The sequence below is a fragment of the Thamnophis elegans genome, chromosome 13 (assembly GCF_009769535.1).
Source record: "Thamnophis elegans isolate rThaEle1 chromosome 13, rThaEle1.pri, whole genome shotgun sequence".
In the NCBI taxonomy this organism is placed as follows: Eukaryota; Metazoa; Chordata; class Lepidosauria; order Squamata; family Colubridae; genus Thamnophis; species Thamnophis elegans.
In genome coordinates, this window is record NC_045553.1 from 33,113,329 (window position 1) to 33,127,556 (window position 14,228).

At 40.4% G+C, this 14,228-nt stretch overlaps 1 protein-coding gene across 1 annotated transcript in view; it reads right to left on the minus strand.

Annotated features, from left to right (window-relative positions):
- KCNU1 (potassium calcium-activated channel subfamily U member 1) overlaps positions 1-14,228 on the minus strand; it is a 96,917-nt gene that overhangs the window by 27,356 nt on the left and 55,333 nt on the right. Inside the window, 4 exon segments of the mRNA XM_032228754.1 lie at positions 1,193-1,367; positions 6,677-6,849; positions 6,852-6,900; positions 9,655-9,760. Coding sequence (XP_032084645.1) covers positions 1,193-1,367; positions 6,677-6,849; positions 6,852-6,900; positions 9,655-9,760 — 503 coding nt within the window.

The window sequence follows — 14,228 nt, forward strand, 5'->3', positions numbered from 1 at the left end:
TATTTCGAGGAAAAGAATTAGGCTGGGTCTGCCAAGCATCAGAATGGAGATATTTGTTTCAAGTGATACTATGAATGAAGAGCAAATGAAGCTGGGAATGACACAGCAGAACCTCGGGCACTGCCAGGCTCCTGGGAAAAATAGCATTTCTGCTGGATATGAAATGCATTGCTGCATTGCCATGAGGAAGCTTTCTTTCTTTTTCTTTTTACAACTCCCTTAGCTTTGAATGGATGAAATTATTTCTGTTGTGCTTTCTTCTCTCCTTTCCTCTCCCTACCCTCCCCCCTCCCCCTCTCCCTTTTCCCCTTCTCTCTTTCTTTCTCCCTTCCTCCCTCCCTCTCCCTCTCTCTTAATCTCTGTCTTGGCATGCCTAGCGTACTGTAAAACCTCCTGAATGTTAATAAAGAAATGGGCAGACCACTTAGGTGAGTTATCCATCCCCAATTCATTTTCAGTTAATTAATATTGTCATTCCCAAGAGGAGGAGAAATCTTCACTCTTTTGTAAATGAAAAGACAGAAGAAAGAATCTATAATGATAAAAATAAATGATGTTGGATGTAAAGTAATTTTTTTCAGATTTTGTGTCTGTCACGCTGATATAAATCCAGCCTTGAGTCTCTTTTTCTGGGGCAAGATCCAAAGGTCATTGAAAAAGAGGGGCAAGGTCAAGAACCATAGAGGAGAATGGGTGGGGGACTCAGGAGAACCTCTGTATTTTGCTGTCTAACACAGCTACTTGTTCTAATAGTAGGACCAGCTGTGCTGAAAATTAAAAACCATTCATAGTATCCCTTGTGGAATTGCCCATAGATTTTGCTCATAAATAGATTAATATCCTTCATCAAATGTAATTTAGAGGTGAGATAAATGTTAAAAAGAAATGGTGAGTAAGTGGGGACTAATTAAGGTATTATTTCCTGAAATGTCTGTCTCCTTCCTTCCTTCCTCCCTCCCTCCTTCCCTCCTCCTCTTCCTCCTTCTCCTCTTGCCTGCTTCTCTCTCTCATCCAGTTACACCTACAGCAAATCCTGATGATGCCTGAATGACAACATACCTGTGGTGGCATCGTCCCATAAGCTGTACCTTATATATCGAAACATCTAATGCAACTATGTAAAATGAAACAATGACATCATCCATACTACCTCTTTTGAGCCTCCATCCTTCAGTGGATGCCCATGTTTTACCTGTTGGTGAAGTTTGTTTGAACTGCAAAAAACGTATATTCAGGGTAGCCAATATTGATTTGGCATCCACTAGAGTTTGATTACTGGCAGCTCCGGCATTGGCTGACAGAATGGCACACATGCTGCAGTACTGGATGCCAGCTGCTTTGAGATCTGCACAAGATAGTCCACTGCCCTGGTAAGAAAAGTAAGAATTTTGTTTGTTTGATAATGTTAAATTATTGCTTTTTTTCATGCCTGAGGGGCATAGTAGCCCAGAAGTGGAGCTTTCACCTCACAATCAGGAGGCTCTGAATTTGATCCTGGGTAACAGCAGATATTTTTCTCTCTGGGCACAAAGAGAAAATATCTACTGTGAACTCTGCATAGGCTTCAGGAAGGGCATCTCTATAGTAAATGCTCAGCTCCATTCAGTCATCTCGACTCCACCCTGAAGCAAGGGATTACAGGTCCATTAAAAGAAAAAAATCCCCTTCATGGATTACTGCCTTGTCATGGCAAAGGGGCTTGTGTAGCTCAATGAAGCTATGGGCTGTGCGATGCAGAGCCACCCAAGACAGACAGTTCATAGCAGAGAGCTCTGACAAAATGTGATCCGCTGGAGAAGGAAATGGCAACCCACTTCAATACCTTTGCCATGAAAACCCCATGGACAGTACCAAAAGGCAAAAAGATAGGATGCTGGAAGATGAGCCCCTCAGGTTGGAAGGTGTCAAATATGCTACTGGGGAAGAGCAGAAGGATAGTACTAGTAGCACCAGAAAGAGTGAAGTGGCTGGGCTAAAGTTGAAAGGACACTCAGCTGTGGATGTATCTGGTGGTGAAAGGAAAGTCCAATGCTGTAAAGATCTATACTTCTTAGGAACCTGGAATGTAAGATCAATGAACCAAGGCAAGCTGGACATGGTCAAACAAGAGATGACAAGACTGAACATCGACATCTTAGGAATCAGCGAACTAAAATGGACAGGAATGGGTGAATTTAATTCAGGTGACCATCAGGTATACTATTGCAGGCAAGAATCCATCAGAAGAAATGGAGTAGCCTTCATAGTCTATAAAAGAATAGGAAAGCAATACTGGGATACAATTCCCAAAATGACAGATGATCTCAGTTCAAATCCAAAGCAAACCATCCAACATCACAGCAATCCAAGTCTATGCCCCAAACACTGAAGAGGATGAAATTGACCAGTTCTATGAAGCCCTACAGCACCTTATAGAATTAACACCAAAAAAATGATGTCCTTGGAAAGCTAAAGTAGGAGGCCAAAAGATAACTGGAATAACAAGCAAGTTTGGCCTTGGAGTACAAAATGAAGCAGGACACAGGCTGATAGAATTTTGTTAAGAGAATGCAATAGTCATAGCAAACACTCTTTTCCAACAACCCAAAGGATGACTCTACTCATGGACATCATCAGAGCCGAGGTGGCGCAGTGGTTAGAGTGCAGTACTGCAGGCTACTTTAGCTGACTGCTAGTTCGGCAGTTCGGCAGTTCAAATCTCACCGGCTCAGGGTTGACTCAGCCTTCCATCCTTCCGAGGTGGGTAAAATGAGGACCCGGATTGTTGGGGGCAATATGCTGACTCTGTAAACCGCTTAGAGAGGGCTGAAAGCCCTATGAAGCGGTATATAAGTCTAACTGCTATTGCTATTGCTATCACCAGATGGTCAACACAGAAATCAGATTGATTATGTGCTCTGCAGCCAAAGATGGAGAAGCTCTATACAGTCAGTAAAAACAAGACCAGGAGCTGACTGTGGCTCAGATCATGATCTTCTCATTGCAAAATTTAGGCTTAATTTGAAGAAAGTAGGGGAAAGCACTAGGCTACTCAGGTATGAACTAAATCATATCCCTGATGAATATACAGTAGAGGTGGCAAATAGATTTAAGGAATTAGATCTGATAGACAGAGTGCCTAAAGAATAGCAATAGCAGTTAGACTTATATACCGCTTCATAGGGCTTTCAGCCCTCTCTAAGCGGTTTACAGAATCAGCATATCGCCCCCACAGTCTGGGTCCTCATTTCACCCACCTCGGAAGGATGGAAGGCTGAGTCAACCTTGAGCCGGTGAGATTAGAACCGCTGAACTGCAGATAACAGTCAGCTGAAGTGGCCTGCAGTACTGCACTCTACCCACTGCACCACCTCGGCTCTTCCACTATGGATGGAGGTTCACAACATGATACAAGAGGTGGCAACTAAAACCATGCCAAAGAAAAAAGAAATGCAAGAAAGCCAAATGGCTGCCTGAGGAAGCTCTTGAAATAGCTGAGGAAAGAAAGGATGCAAAAGGCAAGGGAGAAAGAGAAAGATAAACCCAACTGAATGCGGAATTCTAGAGAATAGCTAGAAGAGACAAGAATGCCTTCTTAAATAAACAGTGCAAAGAAATAGAAGAAAACAATAGAATAGGGAGGACCAGGGAGCTCTTCAAGAAAATTGGAGATATGAAGGGAACGTTTCATGCAAAGGTGGGCATGATAAAGGGCCAAAATGGTGGGGACCTAACAGATGCAGAAGAGATGAAGAAGAGGTGGCAAAATTGCACAGAAGAGCTATACAAGAACATGCTTAATGTCCCTGATAACCACGATGGGGTGGTCGTTGACCTTGAGCCAGACATCCTAGAATGTGAAGTCAAATGAGCCTTATGAGCCAAATGAGTACTTGAGAGACCGCCTCCTGCCAATTACCTCCCTGCGACCTATCAGATCGCATAGATTAGGCCTCCTCCGAATTCCATCCGCCAGTCAGTGTCGACTGGCGACTACGCGGAGGAGAGCCTTTTCAGTAGCAGCTCCGACGCTTTGGAACGATCTCCCCGTGGAGATTCATACCCTCACCACCGTCCAGACCTTCCGCACAGCCCTTAAGACCTGGCTAGCCCGTCAGGCCTGGGGATGAAGATCGTAATCTGTCCCCACCCGAATGATGAATGAATGGTGTGTACTATTTTATACTCATGTAATGTTTATGTTCATCGTTTTTGTGTCCCCCCCCCCTATACTTTGTAAGCCGCCCTGAGTCCCCTCAGGGAAAAGGGCGGCCTATAAATATTAATAAAATTCTAAATTCTAAAAATTAGAAATCTGAGCAACAACAAAGCTAGTGGAGGTGACAGTATTTCAACTGAGCTATTCAAAATCTTAAAAGAAGAGTGCTACACTCAATTTGCCAGCAAATTTGAAAAACTCAACAGTGACCCCAGGATTGGAAAAAGTCAGTTTACATTCCAATTCCAAAGAAAGGAAGGAAAGGAAAAGCCACCATTGCACTCATTTCACATGTTAGTAAAGTTATGCTCAAAATCCTACAAGCTAGGCTCCAGCAATATGTGGCTCGAGAACTACCAAAAGTACCGGCAGGATTTCGAAGAGGCAGAGGAACTAGAAATCAAATTGCTGACATATGCTGGATCATGGAGAAAGCTAGAGAGTTCCAAAAAAAACCCCACAAAAACATCTACTTCTGCTTCATTGACTATGCTAAAGCCTTTGATTGTGTGGATAACAACAAATTGTGGCAAGTTCTTAAAGAGATGGGAGTACCATCTTATTTATCTCTTGAGAAACCTATATGTGGGTCAAGAAGCAACAGTGAAAACTGGACATGAAACCACTGATTGGTTCAAAATTGGGAAAGGAGTCCAGAAAGGCTGTATACTCTCACCCTGTAATATATATGCAGAGCACATCATGAGAAAGGCGGGGCTAGACAAATCAAAAGTTGAAATTAAGATTGCTGGGAGAAATATCAACAACCTCAGATATGTAGATGGTACCACTCTAATGGCAGAAAGTGAAGAGGAACTAAAGAGCCTCTTGATGCAGGTGAAGAAGGAGAGTGCAAAAGTTGACTTGAAACTCAACATTAAGAAAACTAAGATCATGGCACCCAGCCCTCTCAATTCCTGGCAAATAGATGGGCAAGAAATGGAGGTAGTGACAGATTTTATTTTCCTGGGCTCCAAGATCACTACAGATGGGGACTGCATCCAAGAAATTAAAAGACTCTTGCTCCTGGGGAGGAAAGCTATGGCAAATTTAGACAGCATACTAAAAAGCAGAACAATCACCCTGTCAACAAAAGTGTGTATAGTCAAGGCTATGGTTTTCCCAGTTGCAATGTATGGCTGTGAAGTTTGGACCATAAGAAAGGCTGAACGACAGAGAATTGACACCTTTGAACTCTGGTGCTGGAGAAGACACCTGCGAGTCCCTTGGACTGCATGGTGATCAAACCGATCAGTCCTAGAGGAGATCAACTCTGACTGCTCTTTAAAAGGCCAGATCCTGAAGATGAAACTCAAATACTTTGGCCACCTAAGGAGAAAGAAGGACTCACTGGAGAAGAGCCTAATGCTGAGAAAGATTGAGGGTAAAAAAGAAGGGGATGACAGAGAATGAGGTGGCTGGATGGAGTCATTGAAGCAGTAGGCATGATCTTAAATGGACTTCAGAGGATGGTAGAAGACAGGAAGGCTGGAGGAACGTTGTCCATGAAATCATGATGGGTCGGACATGACTTTGCAACTAACAACAACAAAAGATATATATATATATATATATATATATATATATATATATATATATATATATATATATATGTGTGTGTGTGTGTGTGTGTGTGTGTGTGTGTGTGTGTGTGTGTGTGTGTGCGCGCGCGCGCGCGCGCGCGCGCATGCGCGCACATGCCTGGGTGGCTTATAAGATGAGAACCATAGAACTAACAACACTAACACTAAAATTATATTCAATTTAATATAAACATTCCTAATAACATTTTGAAGAAACACGTGGATTCCTGAGATAAAAAAAGACAGAATAGTCTCCAAACTGTATAAATATGCAGCATATCCAATCAGTAAAAGCTATGGCACCTCAGAACAAAAATCAGATTCCTAGATTTTGGAATAGCAGATGTTCCTAGAAAAGTCCAGTTAGTTTAAAGCAGAAATCCAAGAAAGATATGGAAAATAGGTTAGAAGCTACTTTCTTCAACTCTATTATCCTCCATCAATAAATGAAAATTGTATCCAGGAAAATGAACTCATATATTCTTCTGTCTAGAGACAGCTTCAATTGAGAGTGCAGGACTAAGAATCATATTGAGACTGAAGGTTCAATAAGGACAGATTTCTCCTTTGACAATCTGCACAGCTTTAAGACGTTTGCTGCATGAGATGGATAAAAAAAAAATCCTATGCTTGGATGGAGTAGTTAAGCTTTCTTTTTGCTTTTCCAAAGCCGTCTCTGACTCTCTAATATTTGAATGCAAGTAAATTGGGGGAGAGAATGAGAGAGAGACAGACAGACAGAAAAATTACTGTTGTTGTTTTAAAAGAGCTCACCTTTTCACCAAAACAAGGGAGAGAGAGGAATGCTGTATTCTTGCTTCATCTACAGTGGTAAAGAAATTTGCCTTATTGCCCCATCCGATGATCCTCCCATTCACTAAAAACACATTCATACCTTCAGTAAGTGAAGTTTTGGAAAATTGTTGATGAATTCCCATTCCCGTTCAAGGTATTCAATGCTGCCAACAAAGACGATGTCCTTCAACTCACTGAATGCATAGTTGCTAGCTCGCAGAGGCATCACAAAGTTGCGTAATCCAATCATGGTTGAAGTGGCATCTCCAAAACACAGACTACAATGTGATCGTGCAAGACACCGGAAAACTTCTTTTTGAATTTCTAAATAAGATAAAACAGAGGGACTATGGAAATGAATTGGTAAAATAGCAATGGAACTGAAAATACTAGAAAAGTTAGATTATGTAACCAGTGTTTGCAGAGAATGCACTGATTGTAACAACATGCAATCCTTTCACAAGATTTTGGTTAAATTTTCAACTAGGTAACATACTCAGAAAGAATGAAAGGAAGGAAGGAGGGAAGAAAGGAAGGGCTTTCTCTACTGCAATGCATCAAGGAGAGGCATGAGCTTCAGAGAGAGGTAGTAACCTGCATTGCTGGCAATACAGACCTGATACCAGTCATGTTTAACACAAAGAATGGCAAAGAAAAGAAAATGTTTAACAAATCTGAAACCCTAAACATCTAAAGGGGAGAATCTAAGTTTCATGCTCTACATCTTGGGCCATATTTAGACATTGTGAATTGTGGTCCTGAGATGTAGCATACAAATGTTTATCCATCACTGCTATGTTCCTATTCTCATTGTCCTCCTGGTCCTAAAATAGACATATGAAATTGGGAAGGTTTTATATATAAAGTAGAATCTATCACCTCTTACAAGTTTAACATGTTAGCAGTTTACCCATCAAGAGATATCACTTGTGACTCATCATGTTGAATGGGATTTTAACCAAATACTTAACATGAGAAATTTATTAAACTTGAGGTCACCATACCATTTTTTTTAAAAAAAACCACGGACATCAAAAAAATCTAATTCTAGTCTATGGATTAGCTCTTAGAACTCAATACATTTATTATTTATAGCATAATCTTTGCAAAGCAAAAATATATACCTCAATCTCCTAGAAAAATCTAGACTATCCTTTGGTCCACTATAAGATGATTTGTACCTGTTCTGTCTATTATAGCCTTTTGTTATAGATTTCTGGGAACCTAATAATGTCATTAATGTGTCAGAAAGCATAATGGTGATTTGTCATACTGGGTATGTGACATGACAAGGTGACTGTACATAGGTGTGATGGAAGAAATCTTTAGATGATTGGAACATTCCCTATCAAGAACTGTCAAGCAAACATTCATTAAACCATTTCTTCGTAATGGTTTTATCTTTAAAGGAAAATAAAAGATTCATGTCAGGGAACTTTACTGATGAGTGATTAGAATCATTGCCAAATTAAATGATCATCTCTAACTAATTGGATTAGTTTAAATTGAATAATGAAATTTCAAGCTGTATTTAGTGGAACGTGCTTTAAATCCAATTATTAGTCTGTCAAGTGATGCTAAACAATGGAAATGATTCATTCTATAACCTTTTAATAGATGCTGGGGGTACAGGAGGAGAGCTAGTCTGATTAGAATATGAGACAAAAAGATGAATTTGCTATATTGAAGACAAAGATTAATGTGCATATTAAGTCTGATGGAAGAGGTTTGAACATAAATATCTTATCCCAAACTAAAGATGCTTCGAATTTCTTCTTGGAATTTGGCACTCCAATGAATAATTTAAATAATAAGTTAATTTTTCTATATTATCAAGTTTATTGATAAAAGCTCCAATCAGCCAAATTACTGTGACCATGATAAACATTAACACCCAGTCATAGGAAGATATATAAATGGCCACGCAAAACAGGTGCCAGGCTTTGAACTATCACGTCAGCAATGGACAATCCTGAATAGCATTTACACCCCATACTGTGGCTCCTCTCTGTATAAATGGGGCCTAGCATCCTCCCCTCAGTGTGTCTGTAGAATTTTTAAAATTTATATTTTAATGGCAGCCACTCAGTCAAAAATTGTCTAGAAAGATCTTATTTCAACACTGGGTGAATAAGTATATGGTCTGTGTTCTCACCCCCCTCCGTACGGTGAGTCACGCCGACAGAAGATTACTGCTAAACAATTTATTCACATTAAATTAACACACCAAGAAGACTTTGGCAGCAACCAGATTTCCACAGATAGGAAATATACACAAGAGCTTCTCCAGCTTTAGTATAATGGTTGTGGCCTGCAAAAAGCCTCCTCCCAAAGTCTCTTCTTATATACTCTCTTGGGAGGAGCCTAATCACAAGCACCTGGCCCCAATTATCTTCTATATCTCTGTAGTTGCTGTCGGCGCTTATCTGCTAGTCTTTGCCTGGCATCCGGGACCACCTCCCTTAGCTCCTCCCCACTGCTCCAGGGCCTAACATCAGGGACAAACTCCCTTTGGCTTTCACCATTGCTCTATGCCTCAGGTGCCTCCTGGTGGCCAACCAGCCTCCCTGGTCCCTGCTCAGAGTCTGAACCCTGTCCAGGGTCCTCCACATCTTCCAGAGCTGACTCATTGAGTCCCTCGCTATCGGAGTCTGTTTGCAGCTCCAACGGCTCCTGCTGGGCCACAACAGGTCTGTATAATTGCACGTGTAAATAGCATATGAGGTTACAAGCTTCAGGATTCTGCCCAATGATAGACAGGATATCACATTACTATTAATCTCTGACCTTTGTGCAGAATACTTTGAAGGTAGATCTAAGCATTGTAAAAGGACAACCTCAGAACTCTTTAGTTTCTTCTTGAAGGAGGCAGAAAAATGTAACTGGGAGGTTAAATTCCTCATTAAAAAACTTAGTTAAAAATATGGAAATTGCATGGAAGGAACTAATAAGCAAATACAAGCAAAAATGGCCTAACATAGAAATAGTTTCTACAAATTAAAAATAGGTTCTGTGATTTTAAAAAAAGTAAATAATGCCCTGAATAAATTTAGATCATCTAGGTCCATTATTACCTACCAAGAGAGCCATTTCAAAAGGAACAGCTTCACACCAATGAAACATTCTTGTAGAATCCAATGCGCAAGAACCAGCTATTTCGTCTTCTTCTTCATCTTCTGAATGTCTAGATGAACAAAATGACAGATTGTCATAGGATGACTAACATGGTGCCATCTAAGGTCTGAAGAATTACATAAGTTCTTCAGATTTTCTTTACCAAAACAGGCTTACAGCATACAACTGGATGCAAAGAAAAAACAGAGGAAGGAGAACAGGCAGGCAAAAGTGAGAACAACATAGTTGGAAGATAAAAATAGGAAAGTGAGATACTTTGCTCTCATTTATGAATCAACTTGTTGAATGAAGTTGGTTGAAGTTCACAACCAAGACAATTCTGCCTTTATAAGTATAAGTAAGTATAATCTTTATTGTCATTGTACTTAAATACAACAAAATTGTTTATACAATGAAATTGGTTGTTTATTCAGCATACTTTAATTTTAAGGCCATCTGTACACTTGAATGGACAGTACCAAGACCACATTTTTAAAAGTATCAAATATAGAGCAAGGATTAATATATTTTATCCAGCTGGTAAGTTATTTGACATTTGTATTATGTTCTTTGGTAAACAAGACAAAAATCCAAAACTAATAGAAACTCACGACAATTTTGGGTTCATGCTAAGATGCTTCTTTCTTTTTGACACGGTGTCCTTTCTACCCTTTCTTTATTGATTTCTGGACACTAGACAATGATATGTGTCAGAGAACATAGCATTCCTTTTTGTATTGTGCATATGACTTTGAGAAAGTGACTGTCATAGATATGACTGAGAATGTAATTGACAATGAGGCTATATAATCAAAAGTTATCAGGCAAGGATGATCCTGAAAACCAAGAAACAAAATAAGTCCTTAATTGTACCCAATGGGATCCTTGGTGGAATTTTTTAAATTTCCTCTTACTTCCATCAAACTTCATTTCTGGGGCAGTGCATGAACATCTAAAAAGTACCTTATTGCAAGAAATAATTTCCAGGATTCAATAATACATGTGCATTACAAAATCAACACAAGTCACACCTGCCAAGATGTCTGATATTTAAGTAAAATCAGAAATGAATGACAGCTCCCTTCTCACCAAATAATATCCCAGCCTTTAGTGAGCAAATGTCAAAAAGAATATCAGGATTCAAGTTTAAGCAGCAGGAAGAAAACAGTCTAGGGCCATCCTCCTTGCCATTCCACACAGACTTCTTTAAAAGAGAAGATCTGGTATTAGTAGATAATACGGGGAAAGAAATTAGTATGTGTATCTCAGTGTGCTTATGCCAAGAATAGACATTTTTGTCCATTAGTCATATGGCACCTCCCCAGCATTTGCAACCTCCTCCTTGCTGCCCAGATGATGGATTGGTCAGCTGTTGATTAAATTGTGTTTTGGCATGAGGGAAGCTATCTTGTTGCAAGCTCTTTTTAAGTCAGCCCAGCTCAGCAAATCAATCAGTGCACACTTTCCCATCATCATAAAACCATGATCTATGTACACAAACTGTCACAGATGATATCTCCCTTCACTCAAATGTTATAGGAAGCATCTATGCCCTGGAGGGAACACCTGTCAGAGCCCTGGGCAAAGAAATAAAAAGGCAAGGCAATGCTTGAAATGCACTTCATCATAAAGGCATCTTTCTTCAGATATCATTGTGAAAGTGAAAGGGGGAGAAGGCGGAGAGAGCGCTCATGTATCTCTTAACTACTCTTTCCCATCTGCCATATTTTTCACAAGCAATATGAGCTTGTCTAGAATCTAATGCCCTAGGAAGGTCAATGAGCAATTTTTAATGAATGCAGCTTCTGTGGTGGGAGGTCTCAGGAAACATGAAATGAGAAGGAGAGAAAAATAGACATATCAAGATAAGGATCCAGTCTTCCAAGGAAGTTTCCTGACTGGCCACAATTTTGCTCAAGCCTACTGAGCAAGCTAAACATTAAGATCCACTGCAAAATCTAGTTTCAGGCTTGAAATTTAGCAAAGGATCTTTTTACCAATCAACTATGGCTTTTACTAAGATGCCATCTTTGAATGGTGTCGTTTTTTTCCCCCTTTACCAGTTTCCTTTCTCTTTTCCCAACACAGTCCCCATGATTGCCTAAAGAGAAAAAGCAAGTTAAATAGATGATTATGTTCCCTTTTTATTATTTCTTCAAAATAAGTAGCAATAGCTAAGGTGTTCTAGAATATGTCTCAGGGCTGCTTTGGGACTGTAAGCACTTTACACATCAGACAGTTTATTTTGTTAGACTGATATTATCTGTTTTCTAGGGTTTAAGCTGAGGATGGACGGCCAGCTATTCAAACCAACTGGGCGAACATTTTTGGATATACTTATTTGGAGTGGAAGTCATATTCTATTTCAAAAACTTGGGAGAAGAATGCAGGGGCAAAACCTCATACAAAATTATATTTTTAAAAAACCTCTTTCAAATGTTGCTTTGTCTCCGCATCCTACTTTAATTATGTCTATTATGTCTATTTTTATGGCAAGGATGACCAATCCTTTGCAATTGAATTTCTATTTGCCCAATTTTCAAGCAAATTCTTACTATTGAGGTAGAAAATGACACAGCATGTCTCCTTCCAACAAGAAGGGATCTCACCTCAACTTTCAGTCTCCTGAAGGTCTGTTCAATAGCTGGGAGTATTTTAAGGAGGGATTTCTGTGGGGTAGGCTAAAACTCTCTTGTATGCTCTCAGGATTGCTGAAGACAGAACGTGATCAAGAGTTGTTGAAAAGAGAATGCAATCTGGGAATGCTAGATCTTTGTCCCAGCTTCCAGGCAAATCTGGAAAAGGGGATCTTGTTTTTTAAGGTTGGCCAAACCATATAGAGAGTGATCTAAAGTTGTAAGTGGTAAGCAAGGGGAGAGCTGCTTGAATCTACCCTTGTTAGGCACAAGGAACTAAACAAGTTCATGAACAGACCAAAACAGTTTCTTTATTGTTGATCACCTCTATTACAACAAACTCACCAGACTGGCTACATTCCTTATAAACCAGCAGGTAAGGCTTTGTAGTATAATCTATGACAGTGATGGCTAATCTTTTTTCCCATTGTGTGCCAAAAGCTGGGGGAGTGCAGGGTGGTCGTGCGCAGGTGTGCCCACCCCCCATGGGCATGCGTGCATGACCCCCCACCCTCCCCCCACTTTTGGCATGTGATGGACCCATTTTTCGCCCTCCCCAGGCTCCAGAGGCTTTCTAGGAGCCTCAGGGGGGCGGAAAATGGCCTTCCCTGCCCCCCCAGCCCTTGGGAGGCTTCAGAAGGCTTCTCTGAAGCCTCTGGAGGGAGAAAAATGGCCCAATGCAAAAACCAGAAGTCCATTCCCAAACTTCCAGTTTGTGCATTGGATTGTTTTTTGCCCTCCAGAGGCTTCAGGAAAGCCTCCGGAGGGCGAAAAACAGCCCAAAATGAAGGCCGAAGTTAGCCGGCTAGCACGCGCATGTGTGCTGGAGCTGACAGGGCAATGCCTTGCGTGCCCTAACAAATGGCTTTGCATGCCACCTGTTGCACGCATGCCATAGGTTTGCCATCTTGGGTCTATGATGTTTCCTCCCCTGGAGTGACTTCATAATGGCATGCCTCTTAACTCCCCTCTCTCCTTTAATTGGTGATCCCACTGTATCCCTATAGAAAATCCATTGCATGCACAATACAGTAGAACCTCTGGTCACTACCATAATTTGTTTCATAACTTTGGTTGCAAACCGATTTGATCGTGACCCAAACCTAATTTTGGAAATTTGGCGCTTACAAAAAATTGGCATGGAAGGGGAAATCGGCCACGAAAAAAGTGCATTTTTTGGTTGGAACACAATTTGGTCATGGTCAGAAGTGTTCGTGATCAGAGGTTCTACTGTACTCACTTTAATATTGTTCTCCCTCCCCAATATATGAGGGTTCCTAGTAATTTATCTATGTAAATGCACGAGAAGGATTAAACTGAGCAAAATGACAGTACTATGGACCTTTTAGAGCTGAAGAGAGCCTTGGTTTTGAGTATCCCAAACTCATTTAACTGTTATGTCATATGGGTTTTCATTTCACCCTACAGTAGTAAGGCTTGATATGAAATGCACAAATACTTACAAATGTGTATAACATTTCATGTCACGTTGATGCTATGTTTATGGGAAGCTGTCATCTCTTCCTCTATTTCCACTTCATTACCCTGAATTAATACCACTCGATTTATAATAATGAAAGTTTTTGCTTGCCATCAATTGAAATACTATAAATTAAGATTCATGCAGAGCCTCAGTTTGTATAGTTCTTAAAAAAGATTTACATCATTTCAACTGGTATCGGTGAAAAGCCCTTGCAGGCAGGTAAATTCAACAATCAAACAAGCAGCAATATCTCAGCAATGGTTAATCTATCAAAAAAACTTAAGCACCAAGAATCTTCTGTCAATGTCTGAAATAGTGTAGGGTCTCAAGCAGGAAGTTGGACTAGATAATCCCCAAGGATCCTTCCAGCTCTGTTATTATGATATTCTGGCCTGTAGTTCCCTGGGCTACCCTCATTT